The sequence below is a fragment of the Colobus angolensis genome, unplaced genomic scaffold (genome assembly GCF_000951035.1).
Source record: "Colobus angolensis palliatus isolate OR3802 unplaced genomic scaffold, Cang.pa_1.0 Scaffold399, whole genome shotgun sequence".
Lineage (NCBI taxonomy): Eukaryota > Metazoa > Chordata > Mammalia > Primates > Cercopithecidae > Colobus > Colobus angolensis.
Window position 1 is genome coordinate 564509 of NW_012117365.1, and position 25113 is coordinate 589621.

General features: G+C 53.5%; 1 protein-coding gene across 2 annotated transcripts in view; it reads left to right on the top strand.

The window, feature by feature from the left end:
- Positions 1-25113, top strand: part of HIVEP3 (human immunodeficiency virus type I enhancer binding protein 3) — a 77938-nt gene that overhangs the window by 46530 nt on the left and 6295 nt on the right. For both annotated transcript variants that reach the window (XM_011955178.1, XM_011955177.1), the window contains exons 3-4: positions 16749-16924; positions 23202-23288. In XM_011955178.1, the coding sequence (XP_011810568.1) occupies positions 16749-16924; positions 23202-23288 (263 nt within the window). The remainder of the gene's footprint in view (positions 1-16748; positions 16925-23201; positions 23289-25113) is intronic.

The window sequence follows — 25113 nt, forward strand, 5'->3', positions numbered from 1 at the left end:
GTGGTGGTGGTGATGGTGGTGGTGGTGGTAGTGGTGGTGATGGTGGTGGTGGTGGTGGTGATGGTAGTGATGGTGGTAGAGGTGGTGGTGGTGGTGATGGTAGTGATGGTGGTAGAGGTGGTGATGATGGTGGTGGTGGTAGTGACGGTGGTAGTGGTGGCAGTGGTGGTATTGGTGGTGGTGGGGGTGGTGATGGTAGCAATGGTGGTGGTGGTAGGGATGGTGGTAGAGGTGGTGGTGGTGGTGGTGATGGTGGTGGTGCTGGTGGTGGTGACGGTAGCCGTGGTGGTAGGGGTGGTGGTGGTGGTAGTGATGGTGTTGGTAGTGGTGGTGGTGTTGGTATTGGTGGTGGTGGTGGTGGTAGTGATGGTGGTAGTGGTGGTAGTGGTGGTGGTGGTAGTGGTGGAAGTAGAGGTGGTAGTGGTGGTGGTGGTGATGGTAGCAGTGGTGATAGAGGTGGTGGTGGTGGTGTTAGTGGTGGTGATGTTGACGGTTGTAGCAATGGGGGTGGTGGTGGTAATGGTGACAGTGATGGTAGTGATGGTGGTAGAGGTGGTTGGTGGTGGTGCTTCCCTGGGGCCTATAGTGAGGGATGAGATTTGCAGTGAAGAGACATCCCCTTCCCTGTCCAGTTATTCCATGCTCTAGAAAACAGTTCTCCCACTAGCAACGTCTTCTTTAACCTTGAGAGCCAGAAGGTGTTTAATCCATTCAAAGAGGGGGGATTGGTGCCCTTCTTTTCCTGCCCACTGGCTGTGTGACCTCAGGCAAGTGACTTTACCTCTCTGAACCTCCATTTCATCACTTGAAAAAGAGGACTGATATAACCCCCTTCACTGGTTTCTAGTAAGGATGAGGAGGTCCTGGAGTGAGGAGAAGGCATTGTAGTGCTAAAGGATCACAGATGTTCATCTGTGTTCTTGCAGTTGCTGCTGTCTAGCCCATGCAGAAAATGGCTGAGCAGTGTGTAGGGTCCAGTTAGCCACCAGGTACAGGCATACCATGGGGCTGGAGAGACGTTCCTCTACATCTCGATCATAAAGGTGACGTGGCGCTCTGATCAATAAAGGTGTTGCTTCAGCCGGGCACGGTGGCTCAAGCCTCCCAACACTTTGGGAGGCCGAGACGGGTGGATCACGAGGTCAGGAGATCGAAACCATCCTGGCTAACACGGTGAAACGCCATCTTTACCAAAAAAAATACAAAAAACTAGCCAGGCGAGGTGGCGGGCACCTGTAGTCCCAGCTACTCGGGAGGCTGAGGCGGAAGAATGGTGTAAACCCAGGAGGCGGAGCTTGCAGTGAGCTGAGATCCAGCCACTATACTCCAGCCCGGGTGACAGAGCGAGACTCCGTCTCAAAAAAAAAAAAAGATGTTGCTTCCTACTCCAACAGAAGATAAAGATGATCCTTTGGTGGCTGTGTCAGGACCTGTAAAATCCTTTGTGACTTGCAGCACTAGGAGGAGCCCCTGTGACTGGAATGAACAGCAGTAAGGCCACCAGCTCCAAGAGATGAAGGCCTGAGGAGAACAGAGCATGACAAAGACTGGTCAGGAGATTGGACCATCATAGGAGGTGCTGATCCCAGTCAATGAAAAACTTTCAACATGGCGAAGAAGCGTCTCCACTTTCCCTGCGCTTACATTGGAGGAGACCAAAAGAGCCATGCCTATAGCAGCCTCCACCTCATTTCCCTATTCTGACCTTGCTTTCTTGTTTCCAGCGTCTGGGTCATGGTCAGGTTCACTGTGCAGCTCTCAAGAGGGTCTAGCCCCAGTCTCAGAATGGATATGCCAGGAAGGACCTAAATAAGGAGCCCCTGGGTGTTGAGGGGGTCTGCTCACCCGCTGGAGCTATGAGGCCTTGTAGAGTCAATGAGGTGGCTAGAGACCAGAGAGGGCAAGGGCCTGGGCCTAGGTCACATAGCCAGTTACCCACATGTGACTGGGAAGAGACAAAGTGTTCTCTGCTAACTGGTTACCACCTCATTTAATCTCTGAGAAGTTTTCATAGAAATGGCTTTTCTGAGGGATAGCCCAGTCAGCAGTGACAACTCTCACAGTCTGATCTTTACATACGAGCTCTGGAAGCTTTTCAGAGCCACATTTTTCACCCTGCCTACCTCCGTGAAAACCATCTATCCATCTGTCGTGCTAAGAACTGCCCAAAGCATTAAGCACTTTGAACTGAAGGGAAGATGAGACGGGATCAGCGGGCAGGAGCAGGAGCTGAATCACACCAGCTTGTGGCTGTGCCTTGACTCCTCGACCCCACTTTCTGCTGGTGAGAACACTAATTTGGCCCCCACTTTGAGCGGTCAGACATTTAAGGCAGCGGGTAGGTGAGGGGCTACTTACAGATCTAGAGTGTGCATGATGCAGCCTGCCATCTCACCAGGGGAGTCCTGCTTCATGTTTGTCAAGTGCAGATAAGCAAACCCCTTTATTCTTCATCTTGGAATTTCTTCTAAACGGGTCACCCATTTTGCGCCTCCGTTATTCTGATAGAAACCTAACAGTTAGGTTAACTTTCCTGAAGCTTTTATTGCCCCTGCATATTGTTAATCTGGACCATGATTCTGCATCCCACTGATTGCCATTTTAAAAGTGGAAGAGTGGTTCAAGCTCCGTGTCATACAGATCATGTGTCATAGGAGGAACTGAAGCCTGCTCTTCAGCACTGTATTCAGTGTCAAAGTTTGGAAGCTGAAATGCTTCACATTTCATGTTGGCGGCTCTGTCTTCATCCCTGTAATTTGTTCCCTGCCATCATCCCCTGCACTGCCTCTGCATCTGCAGGATACTGTGGCTCTGTGACGATCTTTCTGTCTGCATCCTCTCTTTCCTCCACATTCATGTCACCTTCATCATCTTCCTCTTCCTCATGCTGCTCCTCTTCTACTTCATCGGAATATTGGCCTTCCTGGGGACAAGACTCTCATCAGGAGAGATGGGCACAAAGGAATCTTCTCTGTGGGGAGTTTCTTCCGCCTGGGACCCCATCCTGGCATAGCATGGTCATCTCCATTGTCCTCCAGCAGGGGGGTCCTTGGCTGTGATCTTGGAGAGCTTCCAAGGGCTTCGGTATCCCCATCAGCATGTTATGGATTCCTCCGCAAACCTGGCCATGGCTGGAGAGAAGGAGGAGATGGTAGAGACTCCATCGTGGCTTCTTACTCCATCAGCTGGTCCCAGTATTACCAGGGCTAGAGAGTTGAGCCAGCCTCTTAGTATGAAACCATTGGCTTCACTTTTGAGGTGAGTGAGGGAGATATCTCCAGGCTTCTGAACCTATTGAAATCTGGGGCACTTGGTTTTCCTTCCGCTGTTGAAGAATGACTCTGACTGTGATGAGTGCTATGAAGGCAAAGTGCCAGATACAGCAAATACTGATTGAGCCCCACTCGGTGCTAGGTACTCTTCCAAGCACATAACCTATATCAACTAAGTAAAATGTGCAACACCTCTTGGAGCATATGCTATTATTTTGTAGTAATTTTTTAATTGAAACAGATCATACATACAAAAAATAATCCAAGTCATAAGTATAGAACCCTGAGTTATTACAGAGTGAACATACCTATGGAATTGTGCCAAGTTACCCACAGGTCAAGAAATAGGACATTATCCCCATTTTACAGGTGAAGAAACTGAGACACTGAGAGGTTAAGTAACCTGCCCAAGGTCACACAGCTAATAAGGGACAGAGCCTGGTTTCCACCTCAGGAGCTCTATCTGGTAAGCCCAGCTCTGTTTTCTACTGCCCATAGACAAGGTGGACCTGGGAGAGCATGACCCATCTCAGGGTCAGGGGAAGCCTCTGAGAAGCTGGGGTTGGATCTGAGCTCAGGAGAGAACTGGAACTTCATCAGAGAGAGGGAAGGAGAGCATTCCAGGCAGGGTGATCTGCTGAGAGGCCTGCAGATCTGCTGTGGGGATGCAGGAGGGAGGCGATGTGGACGGCCTGTCATGGCCACAACACACAGACTCACCAGTCACTAGAAGGCAGCTGTGGGACTCACAAAGGGATTCTTCCTTCCACAAAAGGACTCACAACAGGAATCCCTAAATAGCTTGCTGCAAGGAAAACCCACTTTGAGTTGGGAACGTCACATTTCCATAGAGTGGGTTAGAGAAATAGGGCTTTCATTGGAAGAGGTGGCTCAGTCTGCAAATAACAGCTGGGAGGTGTAGTAGTAAAACCATCCCACAGCCACAGCCAGAGCCACAGCCACAGCTGGGCTCCTCTGAGCAGCATCAGCACACGCTCCATGGGCGGGTACTTGCTCAGGGTCACACAGCTGGTCGGAGGAGGCGGGATTTGAACTCTGCAGTCTGATGCATCAACACCCCCATGCCTAACCACTGCACTCCGCAGCGTCCTAATCAGACAGGCCACCTCAGTCCTCTGAGCGGTGAGCACACCCTCCCTTCCTTCCTGTTTTCCCACCCACTCACCTACTGGCTGTTTATGTCTGGAGCACCAGTGTGGTTGCAATGTCCATTTAGATTCCACCTAAACCCACTGGACCTGGAGTCCAGCCCAGCTCCTACCATTAGAAACTATTTTGCCCCAGACTTACATTGTCATTTAATCTGAACTTGAATACTAGACCTGTTGGGGAGCTCACTATCATTCAGGCTTGCTCTGTTCCAAATTTGTAGCCCTGGGGTCAGAAAATTCTTTCTTAAAGGGAACCCAGATCTTCCTCCATGCCTGGTTCTGCCTGTTGGCTGAGAAACCTCCCAGGAGGCTGAGACAGTGGTCACAGATGTGACCTGAGGTGTCCAAAGACAGGTTTTCGTTAGTCCCTGTTTCTCCTCTAATCCTAACTGGTGGGGAACAGATCTGCTCGGGGTATGGGGTAAGAAAGTGGCTGTTGTCATGGGGCAATTAGAATGCCCTCTCTATACTTCTCCCTTCTAGATTGGAGTAACTCTGGGACCTGAGCACGTATCCTCCCCCAACCCCAACCCCGTGTTATTCAGGTTTAATCTGTAAGGACAGCTGCAAGAGATGCCAACCAGCTGACTTCATGGGCTCTGGCTACCTTGCCCCATTCAGATAGATTAAAAGCTGTTTCACGGCCTTCATGGTACTGATGCCTTGAGCTCATTGCAGGATTTAAAACTGTTCACAGCCTTTTCTTACTAAAGCTGTTTATTTTTCTGTGATAAAAGATTTCACCTACGACCCTGGTTGACTTTTTTTAGTGCTTCTTAGCAAAAATAGTAAGAAGAAGAAAAAGAAGTATTCATAAATGTTAACCAAGAAGAAAGGAGATATCCTATGAAAAGTGTGTGGCACATAGTGAGGGCCTGGTCACTGTGAGGTCAGGTGATTTGGGGAGGCCTCGGCCCTCCCAGCTCTGGCCGTTTGTGTGGTGTGGAGCACCAGACAGGCTCCCGCCTCTTCAGGGTCTGGTCACTTCCCCATTCTGGGTCTGGGACATAGGGAGTGAGGCTGGAATAGTGGAAAGAAGAGACCATGGTCCTGCATCAGCCTGGGCTAGGTCCAGTCCCACCTGAGGGCTTCTGTGCTCTGGGCCATTCTGGGAGAAGATGGACAGTCTGGGGAGAATTTCTCACATGTGGAATTGTTTGAGGACATGGAAATGCTGAGACTGGAGGAGAGAAGTCTCGAGCAGCATCATAGCTTTTGGAGACTTATATGAAGGAGGAGCTGGACTGCCCAGAGCTCAGAGCATGGGTGTGAGCACAGGTTGACAACTTCAGCTTAATAGTGAGAGAGCTGCCCAGGAGTCGCAGGAGCTGCCTGGGAAACTGTGAGTCCCCTGGTGCCGGAGGAATATGCACTTGTGGGAGGGTGTGAACAGGATCTACCTGAAAATGGCCAAATCTGAGGATGCAGCAGGCTTCTCTGCATCAGAGGTTTTAAGGACCTTCCAAGCATGAATGTTCTCTAACAGTAGTTTTCAAATTGTTTTTAAATTCACAGAACTCCTTTTTACAAAGTTCAGTTTACAGACACACTCCCTCTGAAAAACAATGTGATCCAGAGCCGCTGTGGGTAGGGGTGGAGGACCCAGGGCCCCACTGCTCGGCCTCCCCAACCCCATGCCCCATGAATCCGGAGCACAGATTGAAAGTCACTGTTCTAGAACCCTGCAGGCCAGGGCTGCTCGTGGCGGGAGCAACTCCACCTAACGTTCCCAGTGAAGGCACCCACTCCTCTGACAGTTTCATTTCATTTCAACCCAGCTTCTGGGTTCCTGCCTGCCTCCCTAACCCCACTGTCTGGTTGGAAACGGGGTATCGGTTGCGTTTGACGGACCCAAGGTGGCTTCAGCCCAGGCTTGGTGCCTGCTTGCTGGCTCTTAGTCACCCAGAAGTCACTCCACAGGATCTCCACCTATCGTATCCAATTCTGTAGAATAAAAGCGTTTCCTATTCTTAGAGCTGTGCTGGGCATTAGATCCCTGAGCTGCTGCCATCTTCCCAGCTGCTGCCACTGGGAGCTGATGTTTTCCTAGTATATAAAAAAAAAAAAATCACAATAGTAAAACCAACGAAATGTTGAAAATGCCGCTGTAGGTAGCAAGCGTGCAAAATGACAAGAGCTTGCCTCATCAGCGAGAGTCCTTCTGGAAGGTGTAGAAGAAGGCATCCTTGACCCACTCTCCCCTCTTATTTCTCTCAGGCCACTGCTGAACTCTCTTGAATCTAGGTCCTCTTTCCTCTTGCCCTTGCCTCTGCCCAGCTGGGCTCTCTACAGTCACGATAGCCTCTCCTGGCCTCCAGACCTCCCCACCCACACCATCCTCCACACGGCACCCAGGCGGAGACTCATGAAACAGGAGTCTCAGGTCTGACCCTGTGCACCCAAAAAGCCCCGGACAAAGGCATTTCTTCTGCAGAAGCCGCCTGACACCCGCCCCCGCTGGTTCCTCCTCTCATCCTCCGTAGCACTTTGCTCATTGTCTGTATTACTGTTTCCGTCTCTTTGCTTTACGATCTTTTAAGTGCCTGTTTGTCACACTTGAGACCAAGGTCAGGGTTTTATTTAGCTTTATATTTCTGGCCCTGGCCCAGCGCCAGGCTCAGACCAGGCCTTAGGAAGTACTGTTGAGTAAATTCACATGCTTGCAGCTCACGTCACTGTTTAGAACAGAGACTGTGCTGGTGGGCTCTGTGCCTGCGTGCCATGGAATTCCTGGCACAGCGGCATGTCCCTGGAGGGTGCACCTAATGGCCCCCAGCCTGAGCGTTATGACGTGATGTAGTTTCTGCAGAACCCCAACAAAAGGAGAATCTGGGGTATACCCAGAACCCAGTGTGAAATTCCCCCATGACCCACATGGCCTCCCCAGTTCACTTTCCACCAGGGAATGTGTCTGCTACCTCTTGGCAACTGAATATTTTGAAGAGAGACAGCTCAGCAGGCTGTACCACCTGGCACTTGCCCCTCTTCCCACAGACATCCATTCCTCTGTGAGTTTCACTCAAAGAGCAGCGTGTCACTGCGGACAAGCCAGCCAGCTCACCATGGCTGGACCTCCCAGGGCACCGGACCTCTGGGAACTGGCCCCTAGCCTCGCTTCACAGACACAGGTTGCCCGCCAAAGTAGGTCTCAGAGCGACAGTGTGTGCATTGCTCGTCACATCTTCCTCTTGCTTTGCATGACTGAGTACACCCAAGAAGTATGCCTCCTGGGAGGAAAGCATATTTGGCAACAAGATCATAATAAAATCAGAAATTCAGCAAACCTTTAAAATATCCAGACTTGGAAGAGATGCAAGAGTTCTCTAATAAAATATGAATAATAGGTGGAAAAGTCATAATATAAATGCAGAATAGCTTAATACATAGAATCTCAGATTAAGAAGGTAACTTGGAGGCCACTGAGTTCATCCCTTCATTTCAGAAAATAATGCAGCTTGGTGGAGAGAAAAGTCACGGGCTTGAAGGTCAGACATGCCCCTATTTACTAGCTATGTGACCTTAGGGAAATTACTTTGAGCCAGAAGTTTAGCTCCAGGCTAGATCCGCCTCTTGTATTTTATTTGACTTACACAATGTTTTTTAAAAAACAGAATTGCACAACAGTTAAGCACATGAACTTTGTAGCCAGGCGACCTGAGTTCAAATTCTGACTCCATTAACTAACTGGCTGTGTGACCTTGGGCAGATTACCTAACCTCTCTGTGACTGTTTTCTCCTGTATAAATGGGAATCATGACAGTCCCATCACATAGGGCTGTCACGTAATTTAATGAGGTAACGCATGTAAAAGCATTTAAAATCGTGCTTGGCACCCAGTGTAAGAGTTTGCTAATATTTTTAGTTTTTTTAAAAAATCTGGATTTGTGGTTTCCTTGAAAACACTGGAAGATGTAACAATTTCATGTGGCATTTGGCGGGACGGGAGTAGCCACTGCCCCTTCAGAGAGGGATGTGCCCTGCCTCTCAGGTCACCGCAGTCCCCACTGCTCCCCCTCCTACACCTCCTCTGCTTCGCTTGATCATGTTGTCAGCCCATCCCCCTCTAGTGCCCTGAGCCTCCACTTGGTCTTAGGAGTAAATATATTCATTTATATTTACTGGAACAAATATGCTAAATATATAAATATATATTTATTTTATATATTCCAAGTGAACTAAGTGTATCCAAGTGAACTAAGTATATCCACTTTACAATGTTATGACACTCATACACAAGCTAATCCATCCAAAGCCCCTCTGTCTGTGTGCTGGACATGTCCTGAGCACGTAGACATCATGAATTCCTTCCTACTAGCTAGGAGTAGTAAAATAATGCTATTCTACCTGCTACCTACTACTAGAAGACCTCATAGCCTGTTCATCTGGCCTCTGTGTGAACAGTGCTGGTGACAGGGAGCCCACTGCATGGCAGAGCAGCTTCTTTCCATCTTTGCTATATTCAGAGTCCAGGAACAACAACCTCCTCCATCGCCTTGCCTGAAATGCCATGCAGTTTCCACCACAGCCCCTCTTTGACCCCTTGAGCAGAGGAACGTGTCATGTCCTTTGCGGGCTCTGTGCCGAGTTGCTGTGTGCTTAGCAGAAGCTGCGGGTCTACTACAACCCAAGATACCATGTGCTGATGGTTCACAGTCAGGCGGTTCAGTAGCACCAGCCGCGGGGATTGCAGGAGAAGCTGCCGAGGGCAGGAGAGGACATCGCACCAGATCGTACTGTGCTGCACTTCAGGGCCCACGAGTCAGATCTGGGGTCCAGTCCTTGCTTCACCACTTTTGAGTTGCCTTGTGACTTTGGGCAAGACACTCAATCTCTCTGTTTTCATTTCCTTCTCTATTCAGTGAAGATTATAAGACCCTCCTGATCAAGGGGTTGTTTAAGGATCTTTTTCTTTTCTTTTGAGTCCGTGAGGCTTAGAGCCACCGCATAAGAATGAAAAGATCCATCCGTGAAGACCCTGGTCTCACCATACCCCTCCCCATAGCCTCTGTGCTGACCTGACCCCAGGCATGGCACAGAAAGCTGCTTCCAGACAGGGGTCTGGAACCCCTGGTGACACAATGATGGGTCAGGATCTCCAGCCCCACCTTGTTGCATGGCCTGGAAGTCACAGCCCTGAGCCCCAGGCAGTCAGGCTGTTCAATTTGAAGGTCCCTGGAGGCAGCTATTCAAAACCCACAGAAACAGCTCTTTTTCTTTAAGAACAAACCCAAACATTGTTTTTCACACTGACTGACACCCCCAGCTTGTGAGGGCAACAGAAACCAGGTGGGCAGGGGGACTGTGAGAAATTACTCCGTGAGTCAGCCCTGCCGGGCCCATCAGCAGTGGACCGTCTTTCAGCCTCAGAACAGGCAGGGAAGTCGGTCACTTTCTCCCCGGGGCAGCCTGTGGCACAGGCCTCCAAGGAGCTGCCTGGGGTGGAGGAGGGAAGAGGACAGCAGACCAGGGAAGCAGGACTTAACCCCCAGGGACCCCCATCATGGTGTTCCGGTCCCCCCCCCGGGCTGTTCCCCAGCATTTCTCTACAGCTGTCAACACCCAGGGGCTCAACCCCAGCGCTGGCTGGAAGGGCTGGGCAGGGAGTGATGCCATTCTTATTTGTCTGCAGTGTAACAGGTCCCTGGGAGAGGGAAGATGCTAACAAAACCGTGGTCAGCATCATCTGAAAGTGTTGATTTGCGGGAACAGGGTGCTGCATGGTAAAATTGCAGGTTGGGTGGTCTTGGCCATGTCAATGAATCCACTGGGCCTTGTTTCCCTTTTCTATACAATGGAGACAATGGTAAAAGGGTTGATGGGAGGATCGAGCGATGCCAGGCATGTGACAGTGCTCTGTCGTGTCTCAGGTATGAGGACTATTTCCGAGGGAAAGAAAGTGATTTGCCCAAGGTCACCTGGCGAGTTCCAACAAGAGCAGAACCGAGACCCAAGCGTCCTGCCCACCTCTCCCCCGCTGAGCAGAGTCACTCCTCTCAGAAAGCAGGCAGCGTTATCTGTCCCTCAAGGTTCTGAGGCACTACCTGTGTCCCGCCTCCTTCGGGAGCCCAGAATCGAATTAAACTTGCGCTCAGGAGCTCCTGGAGTGGGAAAGTCAAGGCTAGAATCTGAGGATTGCAGGCCCCAGGAAAGAAGGCCTCGCTGGTCTCTCTGATGTGCAGCTAATGAATATTTATTGGGCACCTGCTGGGGATGCCCTGACAAATGAGGTAGATGTGGTCCTCACCCATGCAGGGATGATGGGGGCTATGCTTGTGAAAAGGCCATTGCAGTACACACAGCCTGACAAGTGCCCTGAAGCAGGAGCGGGTGAGAAGGCATGAGAAGGCCCAGAGAAGGCATGTGGGACAGGCCTCCAAAGGACAGGACCTTGGTGCAAAGTTCTGGTAGAGTGGAGGAGCTGGTCATACAGGAGAGGGGATGGTGCTGGGGCAGGGACATGAGGCCCCAGGTGACCTTTGGCATGGCTGGAGGAGGAGTGCAGCAGGAAATGGGGGGATCAGTGGGAAATGGTGGGAGATGCGCTGGGGAGGTGGCAAGGGCAGATGGTGCCCTGGGCCTTCCCTGCCAAGGAAAGGAGCGGGGCTTTGCTCTGATGGTAGTGGGAAAAGCATGAAGTGGGACCTCTAGGCTGGGAGGAATGGCAAGCCTCGGTGGATTTGGGGACAGCTCCTACTGGCTGTTTTGTGAAGAAAGGAGGCAGTGGTATAGGAGAGAGGGTGGTGGCCAGGGCTGGTGGGGACAGAGAGGTGGCACCCTTGGAGCATGCATTGCATGTAGCACTGATGGTTGTGGTGGTGGATTGATTATGGAGCATGAAGGAAATGGAGCCATCAAGGATGAAGCCCAGCTGTGGGCCTGGCCAGCCACATGGGTGCAGGTGCTGCTTACTGAAAGAGACGGGAATCCAGGAGCACACACTACAGGTGGAGGGACTTGGAAGGCCGGTTCTGGGCATACAAGGTATGAGGTGCCTGAAAACCACCAGAGGTGATACTAAGGGGCAGTTAGATGTACAGCAAAGGCATCAGACCTCAAGAGAGTAGTGGCTGGGGGCCATCAGCACCCAGGTGGAGGGTCACCTGGGGAAGGTGTGTGGTGAGAAGAGTCCAGATTGGAGGCTGGCAGGAGCCATGTTGGCTTGGGAAAGGGTGGGCAAAAAAGGAGCTTGCAAAGGAGACACAAGCAGTAGGGAATGGGGTCACTGGAGCCAAGCAGGTGCCTCCAGAAGGTCGGCGAGAGGGCAGACAAGATAAGGCAATCAAACTTTCAATGGAACAAGCTGTGACCTTGGCAAGAACAGTTGGTCATCAGAGCTGGGCCACAGTGGCTCAAAAGCATAGAGTGGGGAGGAGGTGTGGACAGCCCTCTCCAGATCCGGGCTGTGCAGGAAAGAGGGGCAGCAGAGCTGGCCCTGGTTGGGCCCACGGAGGCTTGGGGCTGGTAGATTTGTGATGGGAAGAAAGCTGGGCTTGTGTCTGTGGTGGTGGAAGGGGCTAGGAGAGGGAGGCGGTGACGTTGCTGGGAAGCTATGGGAGAGAACAGTGGATGAGGTGGGCCCTGGCACCGCAGGAGGAGCTGGACCTGGAGCCCAGCAGGTCCGCCTCAGGTCCACACTGATGGACAGCTGCCATAGGCCTGTCCCTGGGCTGGACCCTTTGGGAACCTCAAAGCTGGGCAAGACTCGGTCCTGGCCTTCAAGAAGCAGAGGAGCCACAGGTTCCAGGTCGTTGAACCAGGACTGCCCTCTTTCAAGTCTTGGGTCTTCAGCAAGCATCCTCCTCAAGCTCTCTGGAATGTCCAGCCATGGGCCCCTCCTCCTCTAAACCCTCTCCTCTTGGCTAAGCCACAGTTCTCTCCCAGTTTCCTGCATCTCTGACCTTTCTCTTTTTGAGGGCAGGGTTTGGGGTGCCATTTGTTCTGCCCACCCTTGCATTTGAGTGCCACCCAGGCCTCTGCCCTCAGCACCACCCCCTTCTGTCTTGTGGGGTCATCCTCCTCACAAATCTACACATCCCCTTCTGAGTCCCACTGATTTCTAACTCTGACACAAGGACGTTTCTTCGTGTCTTCCTCATGGGCATCTCATACTCAATGCTTAAGGACTAGGATCCTTCATCACTTCCCCCCAAGCTCGGGGGTGGTGCCACTGAGCCAAGTTGAAACTTCTGGATTTTGGTTTCTCCTTCATTCTGACCCCTGTCCCATCGAAATGGCCACCGAGGCCTGTGGAGCCTATGCCCGGAAGGCATCTCAAATCCCTGTTCTGGAACACAAGCCTGGGCCTGGATTCATTCTCTCCTCCTCCAGGTCATTCCCATGGCCAGGGAATATCCTCTCTTGGAGACTTTATATTTCACTTTAAGGCTTTTATCAAGCCCAAACTTAGCGTGGTGTTCAAGGCCAATGGTGATCCAGCCTGCCGTTCCTCCAGGCTCGTCTCCTCTCCGCAACCAAATACTGCAGGCTCTCAACACTCTGACATTGCTCCAGGGGTGCCTACCAAAGTCATCCCTTCTCTCATGTCCTTCATCTCTCCTGTCCTCCCTTCTCTCCTATCCTCCCTTCTCTCCTGTCCTCCCTTCTCTCCTATCCTCCCTTCTCTCCTGTCCTCCATCTCCCCTGTCCTCCATCTCTCCTGTCTTCCATCTCCTGTCCTCATCTCCCGTCTTCCCTTCTCTCCTGTCCTCCATCTCCCCTGTCCTCCATCTCTCCTGTCCTCCATCTCCCCTGTCCTCCATCTCCCCTGTCCTCCATCTCTCCTGTCCTCCATCTCTCCTGTCCTCCCTTCTGTCCTGTCCTCCATTCTCTCCTGTCCTCCTTCATCTCTCCTGTCCTCCATCTCTCCTGTCCTCCCTTCTGTCCTGTCCTCTATTCTCTCCTGTCCTTCATCTCTCCTGTCCTCCATCTCCCCTGTCCTCCATCTCTCCTGTCCTCCATCTCTCCTGTCCTCCTTTCTCTCCTGTCCTCCCTTCTGTCCTGTCCTCCTTTCTCTCCTGTCCTCCATCTCTCCTGTCCTCTTTTCTCTCCTGTCCTCCCTTCTCTCCTGTCCTCTATCTCTCCTGTCCTCCATCTCCCCTGTCCTCTATTCTCTCCTGTCCTCCCTTCCTTCCTGTCCTCCATCTTTCCTGTCCTCCATCTCCCCTATCCTCCATTTCTCCTGTCCTCCATCTCTCCTGACCTCCCTTCTCTCCTGACCTCCCTTCTCTCCTGTCCTCCCTTCTCTCCCGTCCTCCATCTCTCCTGTCCTCCATCTCTCCTATCATCCCTGGCCTCACCCAACCCAGGCTCCTCTCTCATGATCCACAGCAGGCTGCACTCCCTCCCTGATGTGACAAGGTGCTGCACGTGCTTGTGTATACCCCACCCCAAGTCAAGGCACCACCCTTGAAGGCTCAGAGTCCTCTCTCTCCCTCTTTCCCTTCCTATCACTCTCTCTCTCTCTCTCTCCATTTGGAAAGACCATGTACCATTTAAGCTTGATGTGGAGGAGGAAATGAAGGGGTCTGAGAACAGCTGGGGCAGACGGACCCTAGCACCTGCTTCTAGGTTGGCTGGCACACAGGCACGGTGGACATCAGAGTGGCTGTGCTGTGTGGGAATCAGCAGGGTGAAGGCTAGGCTGAAGGACACCATTGTGGGTGTTGGCAGGAGGGGAGCAAGTGCCATGGACCCGACGAGCAGGGCCAGGTGGAGGCTAGTGTTCATGAGGTGGCAGGACCTCCAGTGCAAAGGGGAGACCAAGCCGTCCTCACTGTCTTCTCCTAGCTGGGAAAGGGGGCCCCATCTCAGCCATCTTCCCCAGCCACCAGGTCCCAGGGGCATGGAAGGACGTGGGAATTAAGATCCAGGTGTGAGCAACTGGTTTTGGTCCTGGAGATCTGCTACATGAGGATGAGCCGCTGTCACTTGGAGGCAGGTGCCTCGTGCTTGGCCACAGAGTGCCTTTCCTAAGAGAAACGAGTCATTTCTGCGCACCGCTGCCACAGCCTTCAGTTCCTCCTCTCGGACGCAAGGTGGCGCGTGTCCTGGATCCCGCAGAAAGGTGGCCCCCCCTGGGGACGCGGCAAAAACTGGCTGGTCAGGGCAGCCACAGTGGAGAAGGGGCAGTTGTAGACTCCTTGACGGCATCAGTTGGCCAAATCTGAGGTGATTAAAAAAAAAAAAAAAAAAAAACAGAGCCCACCTGTACTAGTGAACAGCAGTCCATGTGTGAGGTGAGGGTGAGTGTGCCAGGAGAGTGTGTGAGCATGAGCGTGGAGGTCTGAGCGTGCAAGTGAGTTTAAGTGTGTGGTGTGTGTTCATGGGTGTGAGCATGTGTGACTGTGTGAGGGTGGAGGGGTGTGGTGCATGTCCGTGTGTGTGTGGGAGTGTGGGGGTGCGGGTGTGATTGTGGGAGTATGCATGGGTGTGAGTGGTAGTGTGAGGATGTGTGACTGTGGGGGTGACTGTGAATGTGGGGGGTGTGATTGTGGGGTGTGGGTGTGTGAGTGTGTGGGGATGTGGAAGTGAGTCTGGGGTTGTGAATGTGTGGATGGGTGAGGGTGGTGGTGTATGTATGTGTGAATATGGGGTATATGAGTATTCAAGCAGAGGCGCAAACGTCTGGTTGTGGGAGTGTGTAGGGGTGTGAGTGTGAGGGTGTGGGGGGTGTGGGGTGAGTGAAGTGAGTGTATGTATGTGTATGAAGGTGGGGACGTGAGCATGTGTGAGGGTGGGGTGTGTGGAGGGTAGGGATGTGGGGAGGAGAGTCGGGTGTGTGAGGGTAGGGGTGTCAGTGTAAGTGTGAGGATGGGGTGTGGAGTATGTGAGTGTGGACTGTGAGTGTGGGGGTTGTGAGGGGGTGTGGGGTGTGAGCATGTGTGTGGAGGGTGAGCATGTGAGGGTGAGCGTGTGAGTGTGGGGGTGTTAGCATGTATGAATGTGAGGGTGAGTGTGGGGTGTGAGCATGTGTGAGGGCGAGTGTGAGGGCAGGGCTGTGGTGGTGGTTGTTCCGTTGCTGCCAGCAGGCTCTCTCCCTTAAGTCCCCTCTTCCAAGCCCTTCCTTCCAACGTCCTTTCAGCTGTAAGCTGACGGCCCCATTGGAGCAGGGTGGAGCCCCCACCGCTGTCCCTGGCTCACCTCCTCCCAGCCACCTCCTGCCCCTCTGTGCTCTACCTGGTTGGGGCAGGTGGTGCAGAGTGAGTAGGGCACGGGCAGCTCTGGCTGGCATTGGAAGGCGCGCTCCACAGGCTGAGAGGCCACGCCTCCTCCATGTGCCTTGCCAGTGGCCTCTCAGGCTTCACGAGTCAGAAGGCTCCTCCTGGAAGTATGCCAGGGTCCCCTCTCCTGGCGCACCCCCTGCCACCCTCCCCACCGCACCTGAGACTTGCACATGTATAGCATTAGAACAATAAGACGGCTTCATCGTGATCCTGTTGCGCATGTGGGACTCGTGGGTTTCCTTCTAAGTGGAAATAAGAGCATTCTGATTCATGCTTCAGGGGCAGCTCCTGAAAGCTGGTGGCACTTCCAGATAGAACCCCAAGCGATGTGGCAGGTGGCTGGGACCCTGCAGCCTGCAGAGCGTGCGGACTGAGGTGCAGGTGAGGGAGAGAGCTCAGGACTCCTCATTCCAAACTCTGAAGCCAGGGAAGCAATGGTGGTCCCTGTTCCTTCTCCTCCCATGAACGTCAGGGCGGCTTCCTGGCAGATTGGACAGGCTTTGGGGAAGGCACTTTCAGAGCCTGGTTCTGGCACCTTCTGGCTATGGGATCTTGGACGAGTCTCTCACTGTCTCTAAGCCTCGGGGTCTCACGGGCTTTCCATGGTGAGGTGGTTGTGCTCTGATTTGGGTAAAGTGCCTGGCAGAGTGAGCCTTTGGTGAATGGCGGCTGCCCGAGCTGCTGCTGTTGTTTTATCATCATCATTCCCTCTCTGGGACTCAGGTGGCCTGCGGTGGCTGTTCTTTGTGGGTGAAGCTGTAGCTGGGCTGGCTCTGCCAAGGAGGCTGTCTGGCACCCTGCAGCTCCACATCCTGTCGGTGGGACGCACCAGTGTCTGCTGCCTCTGGGGGAGGAAGAATAGTGCAGCTCCCCCCGTGTGAGGGGGAGGGGCGCAGGGGTCCATGGTGGATCCCCAGGGTAACTCAGTTCCTCCCACTCCCATGGTCCTCTCTGGTTCCGTGACCTCCATTCCTTGCGTCTGTAACGGGCTGGATGAAGCTAGGAAGCGCGTGCATCTTCTGAGGTGGGAATCTGCCTCTTCTCCTTTTTTTTCCCTTTACTATGACGCCTGTTGCTCATAGGTACAAATCAAACGAAGAGTATGTATATGTGCGAGGCCGCGGCCGAGGGAAATATGTTTGTGAGGAGTGTGGAATTCGCTGCAAGAAGCCCAGCATGCTGAAGAAACACATCCGCACCCACACTGACGTCCGGCCCTATGTGTGCAAGCACTGTCACTTTGCTTTTAAAACCAAAGGTAAGAGAGAGTCAGCTGGGGCACTGCCCCTGCCCGCTGCAGGAAGCTCCCCTCTGGGAGTCCCAGCACAGAGTTCAGGTGCCCAGACCTCTTTGCAGGGGGCCTGGAGCAGCTCCATTTCCTGAATTCCCACCCAGCTTGGTGCCCAGTGGCAGGGCAGCTGGCTCCAGACTGGCCTGTGGCTCCCCATGGCTGCCCCCAGCCATCCTCCTGGAACATGCACACAGCCCCTACACCTGTGGCTGCCTGGCCCTGGCCTGTCCAGCCTGGTGCAGCACTCTTGCTCACCGTTCCTGGTTTTGCATCTTCTCTCATCTCCCCTCCCTTCTGCATGTCTCCTGAGCCGTTTATCCACTGATCTGAGGCACTCCAGCATCCATGCTCGTCACTGCCATTCTTGCATTTGGAAATCCATTCCACTCCCAGCTGCTTAACACACTCGCATGCTCACTTCTCATGCCAGAGTGCACCGACCTCCACCCACCTCTCCACTCCCACCCTGTCCCTGCTCCACCCAGCTTCTCTGCACTCTCAGCACAGGGCCGGCCCCCGACTCCCAGACTGGCAGCCCTGTCACCCCTGCCCCGGCCACACCCCACATCAGGGTCAGGATAGGCTCTGGCAGTCACTGGTGAAAGGAGGGGCCTGCTGTGAAAGGCGTGCATCCCAGAGAGCTGCGATGGGTGATGGGCATGGCCTGGCCTGCCACGGCCACCCAGGCCAGGCCCCTCGTGTGGACAAAGGAGCTGAATCCATGGGATTCTTGGATCACACTCTCCTCCTGCAGGATAGGCAGGGAAGGTCCTGGCAGCTTGGTCATTGCAGACTGAAGTGCCTTGGAGGGAGACCCAGGGCTCTCGGCACCCTGGTGTCTTCAGCCTTTTGAGCTTTATAGATTCCTGGGTCCGGGTTTGGACGTCAGGGTCCTGTCTTCTCCTTTGAGCAAGTTGGGGGCTTCTGGGAGCCCCGCGGTTTCTCAGGGGGTGAAACTCAAGGGCATCCTTCAGTTGTGCCACCTGTTGACCTTTCTTCTGTTGGCAAAGTTGCTCCCGGCGAGCGAGGCTGGGCCGCTGTTCTGGAGGGGACCCAGCAGGGTCCCTACCCCTCTTCACTTCCTCCGTGCTCTTGCTGCCTGGCCCCTTCCATTCTCTCTAAACCAGGTCAGGCACCAGTTTATCACATCCCCTGGGACAGTGGCCTCTTCTCTGACTGTGTTCCTGTTTCTGGTCTCCTGACACCATTAACTGAACCCCTGCCCTGCTCTGTCCCCTCGCCATCATCTGCAAGTTGAGCTCGAATTTTCCTGCCGAGGTTTTGGTTTAAACAGAGGTGCCTGCCCTCCCACTGCCTTTCCCTGATCCTCTTCTCTCTTAGTGTCTCATAAACAACGTCCCAAAGGTTGCCCAGAGAGGGCAGATAGGCCCAGGACTCCGCACCCACCCCATGGGTGCTTCGAAAGTGTCTTCCATCCCTGGAGCCCTGCCCAGCATGCGTCGCCCTGGACATGGGCTGTCCCTGACACGTCCTCCAACTGCACTTCCTCTGGCCTTCTGCAGCCAGTTGAGATTTTATGGAAGAGTAAGATGGAGACAACTGACTGACAATTCAATGGACGGTCTTCAACTCTAAAAGCAGAAAACTTCTCACCCAAGTCCCCTTGAAGGTGAAGAAAGTGATCCCAGAAAGCAGAATAGCTGTTAATGCTGGAGCTGCAACTAGAACACAAGACCCGAGCTCCAGGGCATCACCCCATCGTCTTCCTTTCTCTGAGCAGTTAGTTTTCTCCCTTCCCTGGGGTGGGTGGCAAAAAGCTGCACTTGGAATGGCCTGTGTCCAGGGGACCACACTGTCCTCAGCCTGAGGAGCCCTGAGAGCTCCCAGCCCAGGGCCATGCAGAGCACAACTGCGCTCCACACACAGCCCAGGCTGCCCATCGCCTCAGGAAACCATCACTCTGCCGCGTGAGACTGGAAGTTTCCAGCCCAAGCAGTTTCCTGCAGGGGGCCCACTCGATTCCCTTTGCCTTGGGTCCCTAGCAAGAGCCCCTACTTTCTAGGAGATGCCTTCATTGGAAGCCACACTAAGCCTGTCTGCAGTCCCTTCCTCGGTCTCTGTGAGCCAGCACAGAGCCGGGGCCCTGGAGGGCCTTGGAGGGTCCAGAGTGCATAATCTGAACAGAGGGGATGTAGGCCCTCCACATTTCCAGGGGTATAGAGCATCCCCCGAGGGAAGGCTGCCCCTGCTGTCCCGAAGGCCAGGCCCATGAGGCCGTGCTCTCAACCAGTGATCAGGCAGTGCCCTGAGCTCTTCCTCAACTGTTCACAGGGGCTTCTAGAAGACTAGAACCTTCCAGAAACAATGCAGGAAGCAGATGGGAAATGGTGGAATCTGAAACTGTTTGACTAACAGAGGGAAGGCCAGGTTGGGATGGTGGCAATCGAAGCAGGGAAGGCTCCCTGTTAGCTCTCTCTGCAGTATGGGGGTGAAGGGAGAGAAGGACGCTGGAGCTCCTATCTGTTTCTGGGGCCAGGTGTCTTTGGGGAGTGCTGGGTCCCGTAAGCCATCAGCTCAGACAACACAGGCCTCTTCTCTCTGGGGCTGTGCACCTCCGCATCGGGCCACCTCCAGGCCTGCCCCAGGCGGCCCTCCTGGCCCTACCACCCAGCTACCCCAGGGCCTGGGGAGCCCCTCCTGCCTGCCTGTCTGTCTCTGTCTGCCGTGTGTGTCTCGTCTCTTGTGTCAGACGTCGTGGCAGCAGCTCAGGCCTCTGGAAACTGGCTAAGGAACGCGTCAGTAGGTGGGGCTGGGGAGGCCGGTGGGTGGCCCTGTGGCGGCTGGGGGGTCCCATTTCCTCTTCTCAGATGGTTCCCAGAGGCTGGCGGATGGCTGTGCCATGTCCAGGCCCTTGCACCGATCGCCTCGGGGGACAGAGATGGCCTCAGGTCTGCCAGGCCGGCAGGGGCAGGGACAGAGCGGTTGGTCAAAGCGGAATGAGGCAGGCAGGGTTGGTGGTGGATGCCCTTTTATCGGAGGTTCTGCCTCTCCCCCACCCATCGCCTTCCCTCTCACTTGCCTTTGCTCTTCATTCCAGGCCTGTCAGGCTTTGGTGGGGTCTGGGATGACTGAGAAACTATGGCTCTGCCTGACAAGTCGAGGCCCTGGCCCTCAACAGGGAAGTGGTGTTCAGGCTGCACCTGCAGCCATGTGCCCCACCTTCCCCTTTCACAGAGGAGACGGACCTGGAGAGGGAAGTCACAGAGGGACCCAGACAGCACTCAGGGCTGCCCATCCAGTGTCCACTCCTGGACCCGCAAAGTCACCTCTGATCCTGACTCCTCCCTGCACCCCCGGGGTTGGGGGCAGAGGAGAGACAGCCCTTTGAGGGGTTCCCTGGTGCCTTCTCCTGAGAAAGGTAAAACCATTTCACCATAAGCATCATCTTAGCATCTCTTCCTCCACACCCAGCATGGTGCGTGGCAGAGCCCCCAGCTGCTCAATAGAGTGACTGGCATGGGGACAGGGGTCTGCTCTCTGCCAGGCACACTCTGCTGCCATTCTACATGTGTCACCTCATCAAGTCCTCCCACATCCCCACGAGGTAGGTATTACTTCACAGTTGCAGAAACCGGGGCTCAGAAGGTTAAGGAACTTGCCCAAGAGCCCACAGCTAGCAAGCTGCAGAGCCCACAGTCAAACCCAAGGCTGCCAGGTTCCATCTAGGTTCCACTCTGCCTCCACATGGAGTGGGAAAGGCCCCCAGAGTCTTGAGACCTGAGTCTAAACGGAACTCAGCACCAACAGCACTGTGGCTGTGGGCCACCTGATTCGCTGTGTTGGCTCAAGCAGCCCTGCCAGCGTCCGAGACAGCCAGTGATCTTGTCTAATGGTGCCATCAGCACCTGGGCCCAGAGTTAGATCAGAAGCAGGGAGAATCTCAGCCTGGTGGGGGTTGAATTACATGGAGTTCCTTCCAACATTTTCCTCCTGCAATGAGAAGGGCATTTCTCATACGTGGCTATTGTATACCCATTGTGTGCCCAGCATCTAGCTTGGTTCATTAGAGACCTAAACCTTCCAGGCAGAACAGGTGCGACAAATGAGGTAATAGCCAGAATGAGCAGTGTCTGCTGTGCTCTGTGGTCTGGGGTAGTCAGGGTAGTGTGGGCATGGATCCAGGACCTTAGGACAGTGGATATCTCTGCTCCACGGAAGACCCCAGCTGCCTTTTCCCACCTCTTGACTGTCCAACTCTGGCTTTGCCTTCTCATGACAGTGAGGGCAGAAGTCCGCTAGGTTGGACAGGGACCTCTGAGGACCCTCTGGCTACAAGATGACTCTGGAATTATGGCTTTGCTCCCACTATTGCCAGGAGTAGAACATGTAGGTTTATTTCCAGTTATAGGAGGAAAACCCAAATCAGGAAGGATAGAGTCATGAACCAGGACCAAGGTGAAGAACGAGGAAAGGAAGCAGCTCCCCTCCCATCCCTGGTGCCCTTGACTTGAACACCTCTGAGAATCCCAGCTTAAGGTTCCCCCATTAACCTCTTAGCAAAACCCTGAAGATTTCTTCTAATTCTAGGAATGATTAAGAAGCACCCTTTGGTTCATCTGTGGGCCCTCTCCCTGGTCACATAACCATTCATCTCATCTAATAGTTTTCCTGTTCATTTATCTTCTCATCCTATCTGTTCCTACCATTCTCCCATCTGTCCTCCCACTCATCCAACTTCCCATTCTTTCATCCTCCTGTCTGTACTCCTATGCATGTAAAACTGCATGTGTCCATTCATCCGTCCAACCAGCCATTCTTCCATTCATCCATGTCTCCGTCCTCCCATCCAGCTCTCCATCATCCCACCTGTTTATTGACCCATTCTCCATCTATCCTTCCATTTATTTTCATCTACTCACCTATCCTCTGTCTGCCTATTCATCTCCTTATCTGTTCATCTAGAGTTCCATCCCTCTGTCTATCCTCTTCCTGTTCTTCATTCTCTTTGTATTTCCTTTATCCACTTTATCTATCCACCCACCAATCACTCTATTCATCCACTCCAGGAGGCTTACCTCTTTCCATTCTTCTCTCCTCCATCCATCCATTCAAACTTACCAATTAATTAGACTAATGAGACAGAGTACCTGATTCAGGGCACTTATGACTTATGATGTTAATGACCATATGGAAATACAGCCATCCCCAGGGCAACAGTGAGCACATCATAGTTTGGGAGTGGCTGCTGGGCCCAAAGTAATATCCTGAGGCATCTGGCCTGTGTTCTTCTGGGGCAGGCTGGGATGCTCTGCCTGTCCTTCCTAGAACCCTCCTGTCCACCCAGCTGTGTGGCCTGTGAAATGTTGTGCACCTGCTGGGGAACTGAAGCTGTTGTTACTGTTCCCTGATTCCCAGAGCTGCTGTCTCTGCTCGGCAGCTTGTGGGCTGGACCTACAACTTGGGGCAAAGTCAGCCTCCCCTCTGAGGGCTTTGTAGGCATGGAGCAGGACAGAGGCCTTGCCCGGGCCTTCCCTGACCACCCTGGTCCTGTGTCTGCACTGTAGATTGGCCTGGGGAAACTGAAGGCCCAGAAATGGGACTTCTCTATGAAAATCAAGCTTGGGCCCCCAGTCTTGTGGCTCCTGAATCCCTGGCCAGTAGACTTCCCTACTCTCACCTTCTGCCCTCTCGCCATGTGTAATATTGAATTTGCCCTGGTTTCTCTACCTACACTAGAATTCTGCCCTGTGGGCTGCCCTAGAAGTGTCCTCAGCCAGAAGGGCATGCTTAGTCCTCACCCATCACGCCGGTCAGTGGGAGCCTCCCATGTCATCCCATACTTGAGATGGCCAATAGTGCTGCCTGATGAGCGTCACCAGCTACTAGGGCCAGACTTAAAAAAAAAAAAAAAAAAAAAAAAAAAAAAAAAAAAGAAAGAAAGAAACCTATTGCACTTGAGTTGTCTTTTATTTTCTTTTTTTGTTTGTTTTCTAACTAGCATCTCACTTCCTCATTATACTCTCTGCCCCTCGCAGCCCCCGCCCCTCCCCCCACCCCCCTACCTAGCTCCTGTGCATTGCCCTAACAGCAGCTGTGGCTACACATCTTGGCCTGAGCACCAGGGCAGAGGGATGCCCCAGCTCCTGCCCAGCCCCTGCAGCTGGCAGGGCCTTGACTGACCTGGAAACCATGGCCTGCCGGCCAGGTGCTACCTCCATGAGTCCTGGGCCCACCCTGGCCTCCTGCCCCACAGCAGAGCCTAAGTATTCTCATTTCTTTCTAGGGAATCTGACTAAGCACATGAAGTCGAAGGCCCACAGCAAAAAGTGCCAAGAGACAGGGGTGCTGGAGGAGCTGGAAGCCGAAGAAGGTAACAATTGCCAACCTCCTCCGTCCCCTTTCCCCTCGTCCGCTTTCCCCATCCTCCTCCACCTTAACTCCTTGCCTTCCCTGCTTCCTTTCTGTCTGCTTTGCTCCATTCCTCCTCATCCCCTCTCTCCCTCCCATGCCTTCACCTTCAGTTCTCCCAACTCTCAGAGACAAAGGTTAAATTCCCTGAATGATCGAGCCGCCTTCCCACATGCTGATAAGATACGCTGTGCAGCCCTAGCTATCATGCATTACCATCTATCATGCAGGTGGAGCGCCTGGCACCCATGGGTGCTCAGTGAATGTTTACTGAATAAATGCACACAAGAGAACTTACAGTCAACGTTGAGTGCCCACTATGTGTCGGGCAGGTTCTAAATGCATGCCCTGAATTATCCCAGCAACCCCTCACAGTGACACTGTGGGACACATACTCTCCAAAGCTCCACACCCACACTCCTGCCTACACACTCCGGCATGGGCCTGACACATGGGCCTTTTGGAGCTAGGAGAGTTTCACAAAAGCCCAAAGCAGACCTGACGGCTGCTTGTCACCTCCCAGCCCCATCCCCGTACACACCCCGGCCATGGTGGTCAATCCCCAGGAGGCATCTTAGAGTCAGTCTCTGAGAAGACAGGGCAGAGGATTGGAAGCCAGTGGGTCTGGCTGGGCACTGTCAGGCCTTAGCAGTCAGACAGGTGGCCAGAAGGGCTTTGGTGGTGGACGGCAGTTCCTTCAACAGGAGGAGGCTGGAGCCATTTCTCCAGCACCAAGCAAAGCAGGAAGCATACTGATTCCCTGAAATCAGCCCCAGGACTTAGAGTGTGACAGAGAGGAGTGTATATGCACACACTGTGTGTCTTGTTCCATTTTTGTTTTTCCAATTTGGGGAGTATCTGTAGTCTTACAAAAAAGAGTTAAGTCATATTTCCTTTTAGGTGGAATAAGTCATTTTTATAGAGTAGAACACAGTGAACTTGGGGCTGTTCACCCCAAAGCTAGAATGTGGGTTCACTGTGCTTGACAAGGATACACTGGGCCATATACACATGTTGTCTCATTGAGTCCTCAAAACAGGCGGCAGAAACTTGCGTCATGCATGTTAAGTCAGGGAAGTCAAAGCTCAGACAGGTAAAAATAGCCCAAGGTCACACAAAAACCCTGGCTGCATGCCACTCCACTGCCTGGTGAGCTGAATCAGGGGAGCTGAGCCTAAGCCAGAGCCCTCCCCTGAGGTCCCTGCCCCGCCCCAGCCTCATTTTCCCAGTGGAGCGAAGGGGGATGCTCAGAGCCACTTTTCTGAGGAAGAAATCCATGCATTCATTCCAGAAGTAATTACTGGGCACAATCTCTGTGCCTGGCTCTATTCGGGGTGCTGGAGGTTGTGCAGTAAATAAAACAGCTCCTGTCCTCAGGCAGTCGGCATGGCAGGGGAGCTGGGCAAGGAACGAAGGTGGAGTAGAGCAAGGGCCTTCCCTGTGAAGCCAAAGAGAAAGCAGAAGAGCCAAGTGAGGGCTGGGGCGCGTGGGGAGGGCCGCTGTGCTAGACAGAGCGGTGTGAGCAGAGAACCCCCACCGGAAGGAACCGGAGTCAGGAGCCACGTGGGGTCAGGGAGGAGCTCTCCTACAGAGGGAGCAACAGGTGCGGGGTCCCCTAGTGCTGGAGCCCGCTGGGCGCGGTGGCAGCCGGTTCAGAGAGACCTGGAGCCTGAAAGCTGAAGGGCACCGGGGGTGCCCTGGAGCGGAGGAGAGAGGCAGGGCGTCCTCTGGCCTGTGCCGGGGGCGCGGGGTGGCCGGATGTGCTCAGGAGGTGGAAAAGCGGCGGG